Source organism: Poecilia reticulata, chromosome 13, assembly GCF_904066995.2.
Source record: "Poecilia reticulata chromosome 13, P_reticulata-male-v2, whole genome shotgun sequence".
In the NCBI taxonomy this organism is placed as follows: domain Eukaryota; kingdom Metazoa; phylum Chordata; class Actinopteri; order Cyprinodontiformes; family Poeciliidae; genus Poecilia; species Poecilia reticulata.
The window spans coordinates 3,957,697-3,981,204 of record NC_088842.1 but is presented as its reverse complement, the minus strand read 5'-3'; the positions used below and the strand labels follow the sequence as shown (position 1 = coordinate 3,981,204).

At 41.2% G+C, this 23,508-nt stretch overlaps 1 protein-coding gene across 8 annotated transcripts in view; it reads right to left on the bottom strand.

Moving 5' to 3' along the window:
• The window catches only part of sorl1 (sortilin-related receptor, L(DLR class) A repeats containing), a 310,404-nt gene that overhangs the window by 46,964 nt on the left and 239,932 nt on the right, over nt 1-23,508 (bottom strand). For 7 of the 8 annotated variants that reach the window (XR_014090459.1, XM_081614354.1, XM_081614352.1 and 4 more), the window contains 6 exons: nt 19,745-19,849; nt 19,586-19,652; nt 8,618-8,694; nt 8,433-8,523; nt 4,750-4,937; nt 3,230-3,349 (listed from right to left, as the gene is read on the bottom strand). Coding sequence is in view for 7 of the 8 variants with exons in the window: in XM_081614354.1 (XP_081470480.1) it covers nt 3,230-3,349; nt 4,750-4,937; nt 8,433-8,523; nt 8,618-8,694; nt 19,586-19,652; nt 19,745-19,849 (648 nt within the window). In the remaining variant the exon portion in view is untranslated. Of the gene's footprint in view, nt 1-3,229; nt 3,350-4,749; nt 4,938-8,432; nt 8,524-8,617; nt 8,695-10,414; nt 10,592-19,585; nt 19,653-19,744; nt 19,850-23,508 lie in introns of those variants that run through there. The other variant, XM_081614355.1, reaches the window with a different exon arrangement.

The window sequence follows — 23,508 nt, the reverse complement described above, 5'->3', positions numbered from 1 at the left end:
CAGTTATATCTAAACTTGGCAACTTTTTCTTTTTCAACCGTAATAAATGTGATATTCAATTGACCTGTTATGACTAAAATTTTGGGTGTCCGCCCCCCTTTGCTGTTGCTGCATCGCTGTGGAAAACCTGGAGCGGCAGAGATATCTGAGGCTTATAGTTCGAAAAATACGGTATTTATTTCATAAATAGTGTTATTTCCTGAATTTTTTCTGTGAAGAACCCAGTAAGGGTTATTTGATTGTACTTTCTGGAAAACAATAAATTTTTACATTTAGGCACTCCTGCAATCATCACACTTTTTCTGTTTCAAACTGACTCCAGCCCCCCACCAGAGAAGGGAAAAGTTATGTGGCCCTCACAGGAAAAAGTTTGGGGACCACTGATTTAAAGTATACAAAGGTCCATATATACTAAAACACAAGAAAAGTAAACTGTAGAAAAAGAGAAAACATGTGGACACATAGCCAAGAACATAATAATTAGCTTACCACTATTTTTCCTACTCATTTTCACTTATTTAACTCTAACCCTTATTTCAGTTTAATGAAATACCGACTCGGTAATTCTCAGAAATTTGTGACGGAAAATAATATACAAGCAGCACTTTCTGAAGATAACATATTCTTGTATAATCTGTAGTAAAAAGTTCCATCCATCCATCTCCATCATCGGACCCTGCAAACGTTTGGTAGATTGGATTTTCAGTTCTTCAATCTGGTTTGTTAGGGCTTTTAGTTCTTCTTTTAATTTCTCGCTTTCATTTATGGCCATGTCCAGGCCAGCTGGTTCAGGGACAGAGCAATAATCGTGATCTACAGAAGTGCATTGTTCAGGCGGATCAGTTGCTCGGCTGTCTGGCTCTGGTCTGCTAACTCGTTCCCATACACTGGCTCTTTCTGGTTGCAATGGTCCCATTTAAAATATGGTATTAGTCTCCCATGTGGTCTGTCCCCACTCCTTGCTGTTTGCTGCAGCGTTGTGTACTTGGCCTCTGGCAGTCAGTCAGGCTTAAAAAGAGCTACATTTTCAGAATGGCCAAGCAAAAACCTAGATCTAAAATTCAACATAAAATCAGAAGGATCACCAAATTAGGGCTGTGTATGAAAGACCTCATCACAAACAAATATATTTGAGAACATTTGCATGGCAGAACCAAGAAAACTCTCGATCTTGAATTAAATGTTTCAGAAAAGTTTTAGTTTAAAGGTGAGCACATTTCTGCTATAGCTCCATTGCACATTCTTTGTCTTCCTAGCAGATTTGTTTCTTTTTAGAATGGTCTAAAAAAAATTTTTAAAGAATTTTTACTCTTTTTTACATAATTTGTTACTCATTTTTAGAGGAGCTGTGTTGATACTTGTGAACCATTGCACATAAGACAAAAAAAGTAAAAAAAATAAAATAAAAAAATAAAAAAAATAAAAGCAATCAGGAAAGACATGTCTGTAATGGTCCGTCCTGGTTGAATCAATTAGAGGAAACAGTTATAGAATCAATAATTATTTATGGAAAACATTCAGAAATCAAATTACAAAAAGAATTATTGCTTCATCTGCTCTGGCTTTCTCAAAAGCTTGAGTTGTCTGAGGCACATACTTTACAAATGAAAAAATTCTTCATCAAATGAAAGAACTCTTCATGTTGTTATGCAACATTCTTGTATAGCAGTTTAAAGATCAGCCTTTGCTTTAATTTGCACCATGAATGTCTAGTTTGATTCAGATGATTTGTTGCTTATGTGGCTGGGTCCATTTCTTTCCTAAAGTAAAACTTTAACCCTCTGCCAAGGGGATAAATGCATCATCCAAGAAGACCACTTCTTCATCAGCAACCCTATGTCACAAGCATCAGCTAGTATGGCTGGACAATAAATCAATAACAACCATGACAATATCGCAATAGACACGTGATCAGTTTCAATAGATAATCCGTTTCATGGAATATTTACTGTACTCCAATCCAGAACTGCACAGAATTCTGGAAGACAGGGGAAGGCAGAGGAAAGACTTTAGCTGCTCAACCTCTCACAGTGAGCTAAGCTAGGTTAGTGGCATCAACTCACTCAGTCTGTGGTTACCTAGAAACGACCTGTTGAGTAACTTGAGCAGCAGCAGTTTAAAGTTTAGCCACTTTGCCTAATAACTGCTTAAAAATAAAAAAAACAGCATTGAGTGAAAACTGGCTAAAACAGAAAAGATCATGACACAAGTTTGGCAGAATTTCAGATATTTAAAACAAACAACTAATCAATCATTTTAATAATTTTAATAATTATTGATTAGTTTTTAGTTTTAAATATCTGAATAATTATAATAATTATTGATTAGTTTTTTGTTTTAAATATCTGAAATGAATGAGATTTTCTGCCACATCGTCCAGCTCTACTAACATTTCTTGCATTCTCTTTGTTGATCTACCATCTTGTAGAAGTTTTCCAACCTTTTCTATTGTTTCAGCTGACAGCTCTCTAGTTGGAACTATATTTACTGTCAATTAATCAATTACATCAGCTCACTAAGTCCTATAAACACCTTCTTTGCAGAACCTTGATGTGCAGGTATTTATTTTAGAACAAAGATTACAGATTTTTCTCTATTTAGTCTCTAAAAAACCTCAGTACCATTTCACTCTAGCTGGTAAATGAATAAAGGTAAAATAAAAGGATAAAAGAACACTAGATTTTCACCAGGATTGTTAGCCAAGTTGTGCAGTTTCTTTTTAACATCTCCATTTTTAGAATGACTATTTTAGAAATGCAACTTAAATATAGTTTAAATTAATTCTTCACTCTGACTCTCCTTGCCACACCTCAACCACCACCTTGCAGTCACTACGTGATAGTGATTCCATTTGTTTCTGAATTAAGGGGACTCAACACCAAATAAACAAAATATGTGCCTAATTTTCTTTTGGTTGAGCCTCCCATTATCTAACATGTCACAGACTTTTCAGCAAGAACAAATTTAATCATACAGCAAGTGTGAAAACTGGGTATCGACTAAAATATGTCCCTTTACTCCAAACTTCAGGGAGTCAACACATCTGGATATGTTTTCTGACTTGACTGTTGATAGCTTTTATCAGTAGGCCTTAATATTATGGATTACCCATAATTCAAAATGTAACATAAACTGAAAGAAAAACAAGGGGTTCAGCAAGCCTGAATATTTCTTTTATCAAGTAATATCAGAGGAGGAATTTTACAAAGAGTTTCCAGGACCGACTCACCAGGAAGAGATACTGCTCATCGCTGTCAACAGTCACTGAGAGGCTGAGGGATGTGCTTTGGACCTGATGAGGACTGCGGTACAGGTCCAGGAAAGAGGTGGCATAAAACACACCATAAACCTGCAAACACATGCACACTCAAAAAAATAAGACATAGTTGTCCCTTCATGTTACTAAGGTGACCTAATAGTATTGGTTTGGATCAAGAACGTTTCCAACTACTTTAGTTTAAGAGTACCGTATTTTCCGCACAATAAGGAGCACCGAATTATAAGGCACACTCTCAATTATGGTGTCCATTTCTGTATTTAACCCATACATAAGGCGCACCAGATTATAAGACGCATGCTAAAACATAAAGTCAACAAAAAAAAAGGTAACGGAAACAAAACAGTAAGTTTAGTTGAACTTTATTCGACGATGTAACAATACACACGCTATTTTTTATTCTTCTTCCACAAATCCATTGAAGTCCTCTACTTCTGTATCTGAATTGAACAGCTGGGCAATTTCACCATCAAACATGCCAGGTTCCCTCTCATCATTGTCGGAGTCAGTCTCGTTGCCAGGGTGTTCAGCAATGATGCCGGCTTTCGCGAAAGCTCGGACAACAGTTAAGGCAGATACATTAGCTCAGGCATCCACAATCCATTCACACATGGTAGCGTAACTCGCCCGGCGGTGCCTCCCCGTCTTAGTAAACGTGTCTGTCATCCATCGCTCCCACGCCGCTCCCAACTTCTTTTTGAACGCCCTGTTTACACCAATGTCCAGCGGTTGGAGTTCTTTTGTTAATCCTCCCAGAATGACGGCAAACTCCGAATTAGTTTGCTTCACTTCCTTTTTCACAGTATCAGTGAGATGGGCGCGCATGGAGTGGCAGGGATGGTGATGTGTGGAAAAACCTATCTGGTTTATTGCTGCTGGCGTACGTACTTTATGTATTACGTAATGTCCTCTGATTGGTTTTTCGCTGCCAGCGTACGTACCGTACCTTCTGTCCTTCTGTCAGGGACAGATTTTGGAATTCAGTGCACAAATAAGGCGCACCGGATTATATGGCGCACTGCTGATTTTTGAGAAAATGTAATGCTTTTAGGTGTGTCTTATAGTTCGGAGAATACGGTATGTTTTTAAAATGAAATTGTAATAAACCAATTATTCTCTTTAGGATAGTGATTCAACGTGGGAAAGAAATGCACACTTGTCAGTTTTTTTCTTCTTCATACCTGCGTGACCTGAGCATTGAATTACAGACTGTGGCTTCAGGCTTGGGATGTGGTAATTAACACTTTGGATTTACTACAGTTGGTTTGGTTAAAGAAGGACAGGGAGAAAGAGAGAAAAAGAAAGATTGATTGAGAGAGTCCGATATATATATATATATATATATATATATAGCGAGATAGAAATAGAGACACAGAGAAAAATAGAGAGATAGAGACAGGTAGTAGTCAGAGAAATAGACAAGTGAGAGACATAGAAAAAGAGACAGACAGACAGACAGACACACAGTGTACCAGTGGAGCGGAGTCAATGCTGATGCTGCACTCCACCGCTGTCTGGTTAAGAGCCTTGGCTTTGAGGAGAGGGCGCTCTGGCTGGGTACCACGGGTCTGGTAGTGTGACAAAGCGGTTGGGCTGTCTCCTATACTGGTGTGAGCCCACACAGCCACCTCATACACCGTCCCCGCTGTCAGGTTTGTGGCTGCCAACACAGCAGACTGTTTCAGACGTACTGTACTGGCAACATTTATTGACACTCCTAGTAAAGCTGTGGGAAATGTATCTGTTATTGGAGCAGCATCACATCACACTATAAGCTGGAGTGGAATCACAACAGCTGTGTAAGAAATGTAAGAAATAAGACAGCTCTTTTTCTGTAATTTCACAAGGTTGGATAATATAGACAGAGACATCTTTGACAAAATGGTTTATCCATTTTGCTAAGGGGACTGACACAGCCATGGAAGACAGTTGATTTTTGTCAGGAGAACTTCTCTAATTTTGTCACATTTTTAACGAAGTCCAGAGGAGAAACCAGCCCAGAGAATCATGGATACTCCACTGTACTTAACAGTAGGCAGTGTTTTTCTATTTGCTCTTTGTTTCATATCAAATCCACCTTACGTGTTTTCTGCAATAAAGTCTCACTTGATACAAAACTCAGCTCCCGATGAAGTCCCTGTCAAGTTCAGCAAAGTCCACCTGCTTATGTTTGTGGTGTTGTTATTAGGCCAAATCCTGGGATGCTAACCACTGGTTGGTTAGCATCCCAGTGGTTGCTAACTTTAAAGTTAGCAACCACTGGGATGGTGTCCTGATGACCGCAGGACGCCACTCTTTGCTGCATTTCAAAAACAGTTTGATTTGGAAACTTTTTCCTTTACATACAGGTCACTTTACCTAATAGGGAGATAAATGTGGGTCCAACCTGAAGTTGTCATGATCCTAAACATGATACTGATATATAGAAAAATACTTGATACTAATTTTGATATTATGGCAACATTTTTAAAAACCATTTTTTAAAACCCTTGTTATAAAACCACCCTCGGCGGCAACCCTCGAACCCATTGGTGGACACCTTCGGTGAGGGATGCTGTCAAGCTGAAGAAGGAGTCCTGTGGGACTCCAGAAGCAGCTGATGGGTACCGGCGGGCGAAACGGCATGCGGCTCGGGTTGTCGCTGAGGCAAAAACTCGGGCGTGGGAGGAGTTTGGAGAGGCCATGGAGACAGACTTCCGTACGGCTTCGAGGCGATTCTGGTCCACCATCCGGCGTCTCAGGAGGGGGAAGCAGTGCAGCACCAACACTGTTTATAGTGCGGATGGTGCGCTACTGACCTCAACTCGGGACGTTGTGGGCCGGTGGGCAGAATACTTCGAAGACCCCCTCAATCCCACCAACATGCCTTCTGTTGAGGAAGCTGAGCCTGGGGACTCTGGGTTGGGCTTTCCAATCTCTGGGGACGAGGTCACCGAGGTGGTCAAAAAGCTCCTTGGTGGCAGGGCCCCAGGGGTGGATGAGATCCGCCCGGTGTTCCTTAAGGCTATGGATGTGGCAGGGTTGTGTTGGCTCACACGACTCTGCAATATCGCATGGACATCAGGGGCAGTTCCCCTGGATGGCAGACTGGGGTGGTGGTTTAAAAACGGGGACCGGTGGGTGTGCTCCAATTACAAGGGGGTCACACTCTTAGGTCTATTCAGGGGTCCTGGAGAGGAGGGTCCGTCGGATAGTCGAACCTCGGATTCAGGAAGAGCAGTGTGGTTTTCGTCCTGGTCGTGGAACACTGGACCAGCTCTACACCCTCAGCAGGGTCCTGGAGGGTGCATGGGAGTTCGCCCAACCAGTCTACATGTGTTTTGTGGACTTGGAGAAGGCGTTCGACCGTGTCCCTCGGGAGGCCCTGTGGGGGGTACTCCGGGAGTATGGGGTACCGGGCCCTTTGATACGGGCTGTCAGGTCCCTGTATGACCGGTGTCAGAGTCTGGTCCGCATTGCCGGCAGTAAGTCGGGCTCGTTTCCGGTGAGAGTTGGACTCCGCCAAGGCTGCCCTTTGTCACCGATTCTGTTCATTACTTTTATGGACAGAATTTCTAGGCGCAGCCGAGGTGTTGAGGGGATCCGTTTTGGTGGCCTTAGGATCGCATCTCTGCTTTTTGCGGATGATGTGGTCCTGTTGGCTTCATCAGCTCTCACTGGAGCGGTTCGCAGCCGAGTGTGAAGCGGCCAGGATGAGGCTCAGTGCCTCCAAATCTGAGGCCATGGTCTTGAGCCGGAAAAGGGTAGAGTGCCTTCTCCGGGTCAGGGGGTCGTCCTGCCTCAAGTGGAGGAGTTTAAGTATCTGGGGATCTTGTTCACGAATGAGGGAAGAAGGGAGCGGGAGATCGACAGGCGGATTGGGGCAGCGTCTACTGTGAAGCGGGCGCTGTACCGGTCCGTCGTGGTGAAGAGAGACTGAGCCAAAAAGCGAAGCTCTCGATTTACGGTCGATCTACGTTCCCACCCTCATCTATGGTCATGAGCTTTGGGTCATGACCGAAAGAACGAGATCACGGGTACAAGCGGCCGAAATGGTTTCCTCCGCAGGGTGGCTGGGCTCTCCTTAGAGAGAGGGTGAGAAGCTCGGTCATCCGGGGGGGACTCAGAGTAGAGCCGCTGCTCCTCCACTCGAGAGGAGCCAGTTGAGGTGGCTCGGGCATCTGCTAAGGATGCCTCCTGGACGCCTCCCTGGTGAGGTGTTCCGGGCACGTCCCACCGGGAGGAGGCCTCGGGAAGACCCAGGACACGCTGGAGGGATTACGTCTCTCGGCTGGCCTGGGAACGCCTTGGGATTCCCCCGGAGGAGCTGGAAGAAGTGGCTGGGGAGAGGGAAGTCTGGGCCTCCCTTCTGAAGCTGCTGCCCCCGCGACCCGACCCCAGATAAGTGAAAGAAAATGGATGGATGGGATGGATGGGTTATAAAAAACTCTACTTTAACTACTACATTATAGTAGTTAAAAGCAAACAATATTAATTATGATATGACAATAATTTAAGGAGCTTTAATTACCTTTTTTAGTTGCTCTGAAACATGAGTGTAGCATTATTATTGTAGTGTTAGCATAGCTAGTGTACTGCATCTTTTGACCTTCCATTTTTTTCCTGTCCATCTATCTCACAGAGAAAGTATCTCCGAACAACGTTGTTTAGCTGTAAAGAGCTATCTCTTTAGCATAGATCACTCTGTGCCATTAGTGGGCAGTAACATAGCTTCAATTTTAACTGTTAGTTTCAGTAGAGCATTCTTAAATATACATTTGAAAATATTCTTGAATACAATCATTGCATGGTGATTAGCTGTACAGATGGCCTACTCACTTTAACTAAAATAGCTAATGTTATAATGCATATGTGTTATAATGATAGCACTATTGACAATGTGCAACAGAAGTATCTACTTCTGCTCCTCTAGTAGTAGCACTACAATAGCAAAGTACAGTTACAAAAATTAATACTTAAAATCCATCCATCCATCTACTTAAAATCAATTATTGTATTCACTGATAAATTTATACAATGTATTTATTAAATAAATTTATTGGCAAATACAGTGATTTATTTTAAGCATAAGTTGAATTTATCTGAAGGCTGTTTTGTACCGGACATGCTAATTTCCCTTACAACAAAAAAGAAAGACAGCACAGAGGAAGATTACCTTTAAACTCTCCCTGGGTGATGTTGTACGTGTGGCTCTCTTTCACATGAGAGTCAAACTGCCAGTACACAATTACAAAGTAATATTTGGTCTGAAAAAGAAGAACACACAAGGTCCATGAAACACTGTACCCAGAACCCAGTTCACTTGTTCAAAACATGAAGGTGATAAAGAGAAGCGCTTACTTCAGTCTGGGAGCTGAGGCTGAATGACATGGAGTCAGAGGAGATGTTGGTAGCTTTCACTACAGGAGGAGGCAGAGCTGCAGTAGACAAAGCATGCATCAGACACGCTCCACTATAAGTCAGATTCTGCTGAGGTGTGAGTTAGCATTGGCTCGTGGTCTACACACAGACCTGAGAAGGATTGTATGGAGTCATAAATGGGACAAGGAGGCAGATTTTATTGGAGCTAAAGACACCACAATCAGAATATTATATCATGGTACTGTACTTCTGTTGTTCTTTATTTAACTATGATAATGAAGGACAACAATAATATTATCAAGTAGCTTTGAATGAACACAGCTATAGATACAAGGCTGTGACAAAGTATTTGCTCCCACAGAGATTGCTTGTTATTTTATTGGCATCTGACGAATAAATCCTAATTAAATGCAAAAAGCACTTTTTGAATGATTATTTAAATGAATGAAAATTAACCTGATCTTATGTAAAAACATATTTACACCCATCGTTAAATCAAGAATTAACTGGTAGTAACCACATTGTTTCGCTCAGTTTTTTATTACTAAAAGATCCACAAACACACTAATAGCAAAGGTAATTTTTGCTTATAGCTTTTGCTTTGTGGGCTGCCACCTTATTGTGGTGGAGGGGTTCGAACAGTGATCCTACAAGCTATGCTGTGTGCGGTTTTAAGCCCCTGGTAGGGTCACCCAAGGCAGACAGGTCCTAGGTGAGAAACCAGACAAAAAGCAACCTGAAGACCCCTTATGACGAGCAATTAAAATGACTATTTAGTGTTCCCTTGCCGGGACGTGGGTTATTGGGGTCCCACCCTGGAGCCAGGCTTGGAAGTGGGGCACGCTGGAAAGCGCCTGGTGGCCGGCCTTTTACCACCGGAGCCCAGCCAGGCTCAGCCCAAAGGGGAGACATGGGTCCCCCTTCCCATGGGCTCATCATCTGTGGGAGGGGCCAAAGGGGTTAGGTGCAATGTGGGGGTCGGGTGCAATGTGGGATGGGTGTTGGCCGGGGGAGGGGGCCCTGGCAATCCGATCCTCAGTTGCAAAAGCTGGCTCTTGGGATGTGGAATGTCACCTCTCTAGTGAGGAAGGAGCCTGAGTTAGAGAGTGAGGTTGAGAGGTTCCGGCTAGAAATAGTCGGCCTCACCTCAACTCATGGCTCTGGAACCAGCCTCCTTGAGAGGGGCCAGGCAGGAGTGGGCAATCTGAGGTTAACCTAAGGTTCCAGGAGTGCTGCAACCAAGGTTTAGCAAACAAATTACTGCTACAACAGAATACTGATCAGCTATGGAAAAGAAGATGGAGTCAACCGAGGTAGAGGCATTACAGTTGGAAATAATAGGACTTTTGTGCAGTGCCTGCAGAAAGCCTAAAAGAACTGTGTGATTTTCTCACCATTGCCGGGTCAAAATTTGAACATGTGACAACAAAGAACAGAACATCGCTCATCTTAATGATTAATAATCATCTACAGAGTGAAGAGTTCTAGATGTTGGAGGATTTGAGAATGTCAGAGCATCTCTGCTTTAAAGACAAAATAACTGAGCTCCAAGCTGAGGCTACAGATAGCCCAGTAAAGGAACTTAAAGTAGCACGACATGAACAGCAGAATGAATATGATGAGATACTGGGCAGTACTTCAACAGAAACCAGACCTTCTCGGTCTCATGTACCATCCCAAATAAAACATACTCACGAGGAGGATGTACATAAAGTTCAGACTGCCATGTCCAGCCCTGGAATTCCAGCTTCAGCTCTATGTCAGGCCCCTGCTGTATGGCACAAAGAATTCAAAATATCTAGACAAATTGGAGATCCAAGACAAAAAGATCACCTCACGTTTTCCAGTCTCGCATGACAAATTGAGCATGGTCTCCTCAAAGGCTTTCCAGAGACTGAGATTGTTGATGCTGTCATAAGGGCCATTGTCCCAGGGATGCAGTTGCGGATCTACCTAGAGGGAAAAAATGACCTTACACTCCCCACCCTGAGAAGAATACTGCGCTGCCATTATCAGGAAAAAAGTGCAACAGAATTATATAAACAGCTGTCATCAGAAGCACAGACTCCTCAAAGTTTTCTCATCTGCACTCTAGACCTACGACAGAAGATTCTGTTTGCATCACAAGAGTCAGAGTCAGGCTTACGTTATGATCCAGTGCTGGTGCAGAACATGTTTCTCCATACAGTTATGACCGGTTTTGCTGAATGATAACATAAAACATGACCTTCAGCCATCTCTAGAGCAAGCTGGTGTTTCTGATTAACTTTTATTTGAAAAACTAAATATGGCATGTGCCTATGAAAGTGAGAGGCAGGACAAGAAAAAAATGCACGCATCACAGCAATCGGTGACTGTCTACTCTGCTCAGTCTGACCACACCACCACTGAGAAGAAGGACAAAATAAGCCCGTCGAGTCACCGTAAGAGTCAAACAGATATTCTTTCAGAACTGCAAGAGATGAAAGCAAACATGACCCTGCTTAAATATCTGAAAGCTGAAGTGTCTTCTATTAAGAGTCTATGCAGCAGCCCTCTGATCTGCAGAGGCAGCACCCAAACCCAGTATCAGGACCAGATTGCACACCAGCTCAATCAGTGCCAGGTTACCACAACCCTTCACTAACACACAAGCCTGCAGTACATCATGGTTACCATCAAGCTCCTCCAGTGCAATGCAGCTACTTACAACCCCCTTCAACACATCACAACTATTTACCACCGCCCTGAGGACAACTTGATCATCTTCCACCCAACCAGAGGTATGGAAATCAACGCCCCCGCTCCACAACTTCACCACAGCCCAGGAGGATGTGCTACGCCTGCCAGCAGGAAAATTTGGAGGACATTTCTGAGATCATTGAAAACAGTGAAACTTTGAATCTCATTGCAGCCAATGGCCAAGACATGCCGTATTTGGGATGGATAGAAGTCACATTCAAACTGGCTGCAGATGGAGTCCCAACAACATAAGTTGTTGTTCCCACACTAGTAATTAAAGGCAGTAGTCTTGCTCGCCCTATTATTGGTTCAAATGTCATTGCTCTGATAGTGGATACTGAACTGCAGCAAAGCAAAGACACCAATAAACAGCAGTTAATCAAAGCTGTCCAAGCAGCTTTTTCTGACTTTGAAATGGATGATGCTGAAGTATTTGTGGCTAGAGTTGCTGCTGAACAGCAATTTCTGGAGTATAATGTCAAAACCACCAGAGGACAAGTACATGTCCCAAAACACACATCAGTAAAGGTAGAGGGCCGTGTTATAATACCCCTTTACAGGAGGAGAAAACTCTGATCTTTGAACCTAGTGTCAACCCACAGTGGTCGGAAGGTCTAGAGTTCACTGACACCCTCATAAAACTGAAGAAAGGTACAAAATCATTCATGATTGTGGATGTGCAAAACCCAACAGACCATGACATAGTACTCTCTGGGAGGACTGTTATTGGGACAGCACAGCCACTCCAAGCAGTTTACCCGACGACAATCTTTGAACAGTCCTGCTTCATGTCCCCATTAACAGTAGCTAATGTAGAGGTGAGGTAACAACAAACCTCTGATTGTGACTGGGAACCCCCAGTTGATTTGGACCATCTCAGTCCCCCTGAAAGAGATCTGGTTAAACAGATGTTAAGAGAGAAGTCAGGCTCCTTTTCTTGTTCCAATGATGATATTGGATGCATCGAGAACCTGCGATTGTCCATCTCACTGAAAGACACAGAACCTGCGCCTAAAACTTACCTTTCAGTTCCAAAACCATTATACCAAGAAATGAAGAGCTATTTACATGATCTGATCACACAAGGTTGGGGGCGCAAATCGAACTCCCCCTATCCTTCCCCAGTGGTGTGTGTTTGAAAAAAAGATGAAAGTTTACGTCTTTGTATCGATTACCGTGAGTTGAACCATAAGATTGTACCAGACCGTCAGCCCATTCCCAAGGTACAGGACATTATGGATGGCCTTGGAGGCAACTCATGGTTTTCGCTGTTAGACCAAGGTAAAGCTTACCATCAGGGGTTTATGGCAAAATACAGTCAGCCCCTCACTGCCTTTGTGACCCCCTGGGGTTTATATGAATGGATTTGCATACCATTTGGGTTAATGAACGCACCAGCTGCTTTCCAGCGGTGCATGGAAGAATGTCTCGAGGGGCTCAGGGATGAAATTTGCATTCCATACCTTGATGACATTCTTGTCTTTAGTAAGTGATTCGAAAGCCACGTTGAACATGTCAGAACTGTGCTTATACGATTGAGAGTGCATGGCATAAAGTTGAAGCCAGCCAAATGTGAAATGTTTTGGCATGAGGTTCGCTATCTCGGGCAGGTCATTTCATCAGAGGGCAAAATCGACCCTGCTGATACCATTGCTCTCAGGGCCCTGAAAGACAAGCGACCAGCCACTGTGGGAGAACTAAGAGCCATTATGGGCCTCCTGAGTTATTATTGTCAGTATATTCGAGACTTTTCTCAAATTGCTGCCCCTCTTTATGATCTCATGAGAGCTCCTGCAGATTCAAAACAAAGTGACAAACATGTTACAAGACAGAGACAGAATAAAAGAAAAACTGGGACCTCCTCCAACTTTTCCATTGTGTGGACAGAAAAACATCAGTACTTGCTTGAGGAACTGTTAGACCACCTGGTGGAACCACCAATCCTCGCCTTTCCTGATTTTAGTAAACCCTTTGTACTATACACAGACGCTTCAAATCTGGGTCTGGGGGCAGTTTTGTATCAGGAACAGGAAGGAAAAATGCGTGTAATAGCAAATGCCTTGCGAACACTCACCAAATCTGAAAAAACTACCATTTCCACTCTGGAAAATTTGAATTTCTTCCCTTAAAATGGGCTGTCTGTGAAAAATTTAGAGACTATTTGATTGTCTCGTCATGCACTGTCTATACAGACAACAATCCGCTAACTTATGTCTTGTCTACAGCTAAGCTGAATGCAACCGGGTGTCGGTGGGTTGCTGAATTAGTGGATTTTCACCTTACCATCCGATACCAACCAGGGAAAGAAAACATCGATGCCGACTGTCTGTCAAGGCTGCCAGTGGATATTAACACCATGATGGAACACTGTACTGAGGAAATGTCATCCCGTTCAGTTCAAGCAGTTGTACAGTCAGTTGAGGACCCAAGTTCCCATGCAGTGTGATCCATGGCACTCTCTGCTCAGTGCAAAGAAATCAGCACTTCACACCAATCGCCTCTTTCGCTGGAAGAGGTTTGTCGAGCCCAGAGGGAAGATAAAAATATTGCCCCAGTGATTGAATATCGTCAGTTAAATAAGAAAGCTGACAGAAAAAAGCTAAAATCATTCAGCACAGAGAGTAAAAGACTACTATATGAATGGGAAAAACTAACTTTGGATGATGACGGCATCCTGCGTCGAAAGACAGCCAGACGGACACAACTTGTTTTGCCTGAAAAGTACAAAGCAATCGTTATGAAGGAACTACATGATGACATGGGACATCAAGGGGTTGATCGAACCACTTCATTGGTGAGAGATAGTTTCTTCTGGCCATACATGCAACATGACATTCAGCACTATGTGGCTCAAAGCTGCACATGTATAAAACAAAAGAAACCAAGCCGAGAGACTAGGGCACCTCTAACTAATATTGTTACTACTCAGCCTTTTGAGTTGGTTTCTCTCGATTTCCTGCATGTTGACAAGTCAGCTGGCGGATATGAGTACATACTGGTCATAATTGATCATTTTTCAAGATTTGCCCACAACATCTAAGTCAGCAAAGACTGTGGCTGATAAACTTTTTAATGAATATGTATTCAAATTTGGATTCCCCCTTCGTATTCATCACAATCAAGGTGGTGAATTCAAAAACCAACTCATGTCACAACTAAAAAAAACCTCTGGAGCTTTGGGCTCACGGACAACACCATACCATCCTGAAGGCAACGGCCAAGTTGAACGTTTCAACCGTACACTCCTACAAATGCTGACGACCCTTTCAGAGAAAGAGAAGTCCAACTGGAAAGAGTCACTGAACAGATTGGTTTTTGCATACAATTACACAAAATGTGAAGTCACTGACTTTTCTCCCTTCTTTCTTCTGTTTGGAAGGACTCCAAGACTGCCGATTGATGTAGTCTTCCAATTGACACCAGAAACAGGTACACCTGATCACAGAGAGTACATGCGAAAATGGCGAGAAGGGATACAACAAGCTAATGACATATCAAGGAACAATGCAAGAAAATCAGCTGAAAGAGGCAAAAGGAACCATGATCGCAAAGTAAAGAGCTCAGAACTGGAACCTGGAGACCGTGTCCTGGTTAGAAACCTGACCCCAAGAGGCGGGACTGGTAAACTTCACAGCCATTTGGGAGGACATCATCCACAAGGCTGTGGGCAGAGTAAATAAGGATGCTCCTGTATATGAGGTGGTACCTGAACAAGGAAAGGGGAGCAATAGTAGGATACTGTGACCACCTACCTCTGGAAGTTCCCTTAAAAGTTACCAGATCTCGGAAAAAAGGTTCAAGACAGACAAGTGACAGTGAACATAACGGTCAACAGAAAGACGGCAGTGATGAGGACTCAGAGGATGAATGGTTTTACTACCCATGCCCTGAGCCACACCAACGTACAGGTCCCACTGCTGAGGAGCACACTGATGTGTCGACAGGTCCTGAACCCACAGCAGCAAGGAGAGGAACAAGGCCAGGAGAGGAACAAGAGATGGGGTTAAACCTGGAGGAAGATCAAGTGATGCCTGACCTGCTAGTGGAAGATGGAGTGCCTGAACAACCAGAAAATTGTGGAGACAGCCCACTACTACCATCCATGTCACCTCCTTCATGTGAGAACCACAGTGGAGATGAGCGTATACAAGATAGGCCTAGAAGAGAATGGCGACCAACACAGCGATTCACCTATGATGAACTTGGTTATCCATCTTGTTACAGTTTGGGACTTCCACCAAGGTCCACATATTGGCTTGACCCAGTGCACTATTATGGAGCCCTTCCAGCAAGGTCTATGTGGTCAGAGCCAGTCCACATATGATCCTGTGTTCGTGTATGGCTGACTCACATTTTAAGTACTTAGTATTGGCACTTAAAGACTTTGATTAGGCCAAGTGCCTGTGTATGGACTAAGTAGATTTGGGTTTTATGGACAATGTTTGTCATCTTACTCCTTTAATTATTGAATGTCGAGGACGACATTTCTGTTGAACTATTTTAGATAACTAAAAGGGAAAACAAGATCTAGTGATCTGCGATGGACTATTTTGGTCTTTCAAGTTCAGCGCTACAGGCCGATTCAGCAAAAAGTAGCCTAAGTTTAATGAAGTTTAAAATGTATTTTCTTTAATGTTACTTGTCCAGTTATGTTTGTTTATAATTCTTGAAAAGTTCGACCTCGTTAGATTTTAAGTTTTAAGAGTTTGTTAATCGTTCGAGTCTCGATTGGTTTTGTCTGATCGGATGTAGGGGAACGCGACACTTCTGCTCCTCCATTACAACACTGGAGACGAGAGCAATAACATTATGTATGTGTTTTCATTATTCCCCTTTACAGATAAAGCAACTTACATATAAGGTGGGCCTTTAAAGCTATTTAGTATGTTTGTTGAATGAACAGGGAGCGCTGTGGTGGCTGTGATAATTATAGTTTTTTTTAAAGAGCTACTATACTCATCTTAGCTTCCAGGCTAGCTGCATTCTGTGTGTGCTAGATTTGTTTTACCGTGTCAGCATATGTGACAGTGTAATGTCTGAAACTGTTTTGAAATATCATTACAACACTGGAGACGAGAGCCATAACATTGTGTCCGTGTTTTCATTATTCCCCTTTACAGCACCAACACTGTTTATAGTGGGGATGGTGGGCTGTTGACCTCGACTCAGGATGTTGTGGGCTGGTGGGCTTCGAAGACTTCCTCAATCCCACTAACATTCCTTCCAGTGAGGAAGCTGAGCCGATTGCAGTTTCTGGCCAATCACCAATTACTGATCTTTTAAAGAGCCGATTTTGGTCAATACCAGTTTTTTGTCTGAAATGTTGCTCAGTTATCAATAATTCCAATAATTCCTGTCCCCAATATGGTTGATCAACTGCTAGAAATTAGTCCCACTCCAAAGGGTACAATATCAAAAAAATACAACCTCTTAATGTAAAATTTGACTCCTGGGGTAGGCCATCTTCAAGATGGTCTGATGATCTTAACACAGAGATCGATAATGAAATGTGGCAAACTATTCTGGAACGCATTCACACATCATCAATTTGTGCCCGAAATAGAATTATTCAGTGTAAAGTCGTCCATAGTGTACACTGGTCCAAAAGCAAACTGGCTCGATTCTTTCCGGACGTTTATTCAAGCTGTGTTAAGTGTGGTTTGGGCCCAGCCACTCTCTGCCATATGTTTTGGACTTGTTCCTCCCTATTTCAATTTTGGAAATCTGTTTTTGACTCACTTTCTGTAATCACCTCAACCACAGTACAGCTTTCTCTACTCACTACTTTATTTGGGGTTCTCCCCAAAAACCAGTTACTGCCACCCAGAGGTGAAAGTAGTTTTAAATTCTTGGGGGTACTATGACAAAAAGTTTCTGTGCTGATTAATTTTTTGCGAAGCGATAAAAGCAAGGTAGCTCTTGAATTGCTACAAAGTGGAACCATGTTTCCCTCACCCCACTGGTTGCAATGTTGACACCTTGAGATGCCATGAGACCTAAATTCTGAACATCATGGCATAGAGTGCATCCCAGTTTTCCATGTCTGGCATATAACTATTCATTTTAGCTTTTAAACTGGTTATATTGATCCTGTGTCCAGACAGAGGGATAGTCAATAGGCCTAGCATCATGACCTGTGTGTTCAGAAGATCCTGCAGCTTCCACTTTGTCTTCCTAACATGGCGCCTCCTCACCCTGACACTCATACCGATAGGAGGAACCACAGAGCTCTGTTAGGTTAAAAGCACATCTTCTGAAGTTGGGATATTTTTCCTCCAACAGGTTCCAGAGGAATCACCTCAAACCAGATGTTGGACTGGATTTTATTTCAATGTCATTTGTGAATGTTAGAGCCTCATTTTCAACAGTGGAGCTACAAAAGTTGAAAAAGTTATCATTTTGGAGAAAATCTCATCAACATCAATATTTCCACTAAATAAGAGGCAAAAAAGTAGTTTGAAGCCTCTCTGTCTCTGAGCTCAAAGCAAGATGCCAGAGAACACCAAACTATTTTTTTAAAATATTAAACTTATAATAGTAGATTAGAAAATGTTAGATTTAGGGGGTGTTTACTCGACAACGATCCAACAAAAACGGAAGTTTTTTTCCGTTTTTGTTGGATCGTTTACACAAAAACGTTCTAATTACATCTGTGTTTATACAGTAACGGTACACATAAAAAACGTGTAATGCTCTCGCTGTGCCTAATTGGTGTTAGGTTCTTTGAAACTTTGAAAGTGCGCATGTGTTTAAAAAAAAGTTGTACTTGAAGGCATGTGGATTCGCGTTTCCCCATCAGTTACCGTTCTCCCATAGATTGGGAGAAAACACGCATTGTGTGCGTCTGATTAGGGCGCATGCAGTTGGAAAAGTGGGATAACAATGAATGAAGAAGATAAGCAATGAAACTTCAAGCTGATTAGCCACGTAGAGACCAAGCACACTGTGCTCAAGCAACACAGCTCGGGTGACATTGTCTCTCATCACTCCCAGATGGGACTGTGGCGTTGCAGAGAAACAAGCTCAGGGCTCCCGTTAGTCATTATTGTGAGTTAAAATTTTCACGAAAGTAAAATGTTCGTTTTTGTGGCACTTCTGTTATTTTGAAGGGATATATAAACGTTACCATAGCAACCAGAGTCAGAGCATTTGGGCAGTGGTCGAGAGGAGATGAGTAGAGCTTGTGGGTCTTAAGTCTGGTTTAGACGGAAAGATGAAAGATTTAAGAATTGTCGGCCGATTCTCCAAACCTCTGTGACCACAGAGCTGATAAAAGTACAACAGATTCGATCGGTTCTGTGTCCAAGGCAGGAGCAACACGAACCGATTCCAGTCACGGACATCCCGATTCCAGAGGATAATCCAGTAAAACCCCCCAACATAGCATTCCTCACGCTACTGGCTAGACGTTATCATCCTGATGCATTGGAAGAATCCTCTCCCACCCTCACATTCTCATTGGATAAAAGATGCCCTTTTGTTCATGAAACTGGAAAAAAATTAGGCATACTCTCAAAGGCTCTGATATCACATTTTCAATAATCTGTTCACCGTTTCTGGACCATGTTAGGTCTTTGCCACTTGATGTGGTGCTCCCCTTACTTTCCAGTTGTAATGGCATACACCCTTTACCTAAGTCTTATAACAATTTTAGTAGCACATTAAGCCCTTTTATTTCCCTTTTTAAGTTGTTTTCTGTGTAATTTATATTTTATTTTCTTTCTGTTAACTAAAAAATAAATAAACAGAGGTATCTACTTTTTATCCATCTACTTATGGAAATAATTGTTGGGTTTTTGTTTGTGTCTTGTTTAATTTTTGGTTCTTGTTTTGTCATTTATTAGTTTGTGTTTATTCTCCAAAGTACGGTCTCAAGTATGACTTGAATGTCTATTTATGGTGCTCATTGTTTTTGTTAAAAATCAGGAAAAACAAATTATAATTTGCCTGGATAACGCCCCACATTTCTCGTCTTAATTTGTAAGATAGTGAATTTGTGCAGTACTCAATGAGAAAAGACTGACTTCATTTTAATCTGATTTTATTTAAAACATTAGATATCCGGTCGTTGAATGGTGCACCAATCAGAATCCAGTAAAAGTTTAATAAAACCAAAACCTCCAGTGTACCTGCTGAAATGTTTGTAACATCTGGGCCAGTAGATGGCAGTGTAACACAACTGTAAGAACTGAGTTTACCTGATCCTGTCAGAGAATATCAGCATACCTTTCTGGGGAGTGATGGATTTATTCTCAGTCCAGTTCCCAACACCTCGACTGGTCACTGCAGCCACCTGGAAACATTTGGAAATCCATAAACAATGAAATAATAATGTCAGCGCTATCTTTTAATCTCTGACTAGAACAAGCCAAATTGGTTGCTCACCCTGAATCTGTACAGCATGTCAGGCTGCAGCTCTTTCACCTCAGTGATGTTCTTGGTGGATCTTTGAGATGTCCAATCATGAACCTCGTCCTCACTGTAATCAACCTGTCAACATGGAGGTGCACAGTTAGGGCCTTTGGATTTCACCCGCACGTAGGAGTAATCTTGTCATTTTCCTGTTTTGGGACAGGAAGATTGGGGGTGGAAGGGGAATTCCTAACTACTAATTTCCCAAAATACTTAGGGTATATTTTTTGCCTCTAATGTGTATAGTGCTTAGAATAAAAAAAAAACAATAATTAATTACAGTGTAATGGAATTTAGTGTCTTGCACTGTGAAAAGAAAATGCTGAAGTTTGGATGTGAGTGAAACAAAAACATTGACTGTCAAGGCCCTTCCTTCTCTCTGGAGCATTCCATCTTTTTTGAAACTCAAAACTTGGATCTTGTAATAATATCAAAATCATCCAGTGGACCTTGATAATTACTGTCCATGCATCTCAACATTTGAACATTCAAACATTATAAGTTTTAGATTTGTGACTAATTTCTGTATATAAGAGTCCAACCAACAGTGTTGAAACAAAATCAAACTTTTAAAGTCAGATTTCCTAAGATTTTTCAGATTCTGAATTGCAGGTGTTTTTCTTCACCATTGTCTCTGAATGTGTTCCACCCTGTTAGGCACATATAAATCACAAATAGTTAAACATGTATATTATATAATGACATTCTAAAAAGAGTGTGTCCCTTTCACTATATAATGTGCTTAATTCTTGGAATTGTAACAAATCGTGTAGTTACAAATCATGTATGTCTGTATTGTAAAAATAACATTTTTTTACTCGTTATTATTGACAGCATAGAAAATATTGGTAATTTTAAAAACTTAATATGTGCATTTATTGATCTTCAATTCCCAACATGGCACAGAAAAATTCACAGTACTTAATATTTCTGTAACAATATTTAATAAAAATATGTTTGGAATGGAACATCACATGGTGGATTGTCCCATAACAGGGTGGAAAATCAACGTATTTTATTCTAAAATTTGACAATTTTCCTCATTCGATGCCTCTTTCAAGTCAAAGAAGCATCCAATGCCTCTTTCAAGTCAAAGTATAGGCAGAGTATTTGCCCTTGCTCTATTTGGCAAAAACAGGTGATATCCCTGTAGTGGATTTGCTAATCATAGGTACTCATTGTTCCCCTCACAGGAGTCAACAGGGGTAACTAGTGAAAAGAGAACAGACAAATGGCAACGACATCTGTTAATACCTCAGACTACTCTGCAACTCTATTCCATCATCTGAATTTTTTTTATTTGACTTAAAATGATTACTTTTCACCCTAATTTACACCCTTTTTGGTTCATGAACCTAACAGGGTGGAACATAACAGGGTGGAACTTTTCTAACTAATCTACCTGTAGCTCTTTTTGTGGTCAACATTTAAGCTAGTTAACCTTCAACAGAATAACAAACCTTTAATGACTAAATCTAATATAATGTTTTTTAAATTCTACTGAATAAACGTTTTCCACACTCTCTCATAACAGAGTGGAACTTTAAGGTTTACTCATACAGGTTTCATATATTTAAGAATAAAAAAGTAAGGACAGAGTGACAATTGAAGCTTACCTTGTTTTCCATGCTTGAATTCACTTCAAAACCAATTGATGTCACTTCCAGTAAATGTTTTTTTATGGAATTTTAGCCTTTTTGAAGGCAAAAATGAAACTGGGACATATAGAATATGAAAAAAACATCAAAAAAGAACAATTGTTTTAATAGATTATAGCTAATCTATACTATATGTTTTGCTGTATGTTACTATTGTACTTTTTTCAAATATTTTAGGTTTTATACAAATATTCTGTTTGTCTACCTTTCTGTGATAGATAGATAGATAGATAGATAGATAGATAGATAGATAGATAGATAGATAGATAGATAGATAGATAGATAGATAGATAGATAGATAGATAGATAGATAGATAGATAGATAGATAGATAGATAGATAGAATTTCATTTCTTGTTTTTCTGATTTTTTCTGCTTCTTCCACTTTCATACATGGATGTAGCATTTTATGTGCTTTTTTCGTACTTCTTATGCTTTGTTCTGCCTTTTCTTGCATTTCTGCGGCAGTCTTTCTGCAAATATGCATTCTCACAGCTGTTTCGCTAGGAACAGCAATTTTTCTAGTTATATTTAGAATTTATTGAAATGTATTTTTTTAACTAACGGGAAATTTTATTCTAAACAGTAAATTGAACTGTGAGATGTTTTGTTTTAAATTGGTTGTCTCAGCAGTTTTTTTCTGTTATTTATCTGTTAATTTCATTGTTGTTTGTTTCTCTGATTTGAGCCTCTGCAGTGTCTGAAAAATAAGCTCTTTCATTTTTGAAGCTCCTGTCTCTACATAACCCATTTCAAGAAAGAAACTGATCATATACCTCATGCATGAAAAAAAAAAATCCACAGCTGTTTGCACCAAGTTGGCCATCAGGACTATCAAAACTCTGAGTCTGAAGATGAAGCCCAAAAAGCATTTAGTACATAGTGTCCGGTATGTCCTTGGTTCTGTCATACCGGCTTCATTTACTAAAGTAAATGGGAATTACTAAAAGGGCCTTTTGAGACAAAGCTGAAGTTGGTTTCTGATTGCAGCTTCCAATTGAGGAAATGGCTAAAGGATGATTCCACCAAATTTTTCACTACCTCCAGCATCTTTAATCTACTCTAGTTTAAAAAAAACTACCACATGTAAACTCTCAAAACCTGGACTGGATTATTCTCAATAACAGCAGAAAATTTAAAACCAGGTTTGTGAATTGCGAAACTTTTATCTGACTTGTGAAACTTCAATAAAGGGAGGTTTCACCAATTTTTTTGCATCTGGATCACACTAGAACTGCTCTAATTCCAAAACTAAAACAATTAGACTCTTTAATCCTGGACTAGATTATTCTCAACTAATAGCAGGATATTTAAAACCAAGTTTGGGATTTGTGAAACCTTGAAATAAAACTTCAAAAGAGGTTTCAGCCCTTCAAATTATTATTCATACTCATACATTATTCATACATTATTATGTGACTTATCATTTGATAGGTCACATTTGAAGAAAAACAACTATGACGGATTATAATGAGGATCAGGCACGTGCAGAGGGCGGGAATTAGGGGGGCTTGAGCACCTGCCCCTTTTGCTTCTTGCCCCCAAGTGCCCTTTTGGTCCAATTATTATTATTATTATTATTATTTATTTATTTTTGTTTGTATTGTTATTTACTAAGCCCTCTTCTGACACATAATAACATTATTGTATCAAATTATTTGTTTTTTGTGTGGGGGTTTTTGTACAACATAATAAGCCCTCCGGTCACCTTGTTACCTTTGACCTTTTGCCTATGACGCATGACGGAATTGCCCATCGCACAGTGAGATAAGGCGGCTAACTGCGGAGCTCAACGTAGCGAACGTTCCAGATTACAGAACAGTTTTTGGTGAATAAAGTGGAGTAGACGTGCTACTTGTCAGATGACGGAAAACGAAGTATAGTTTCTACTTCAGCAAGGAGTAGCGGTTTAAGCAGAGAGGTAATTAAATGCAACAGACACTGACAGGCCTCTGCGTCTGCCTGTCTCTGAAGAACTACTGACCGGGAGGAGACAGCCAGGTGAGGAAAAACTGTTCTTATCTATCGATTCAGTATTTTTATCATACAGACATTAGGCTGTTGTTGTTGTGCTATTGGC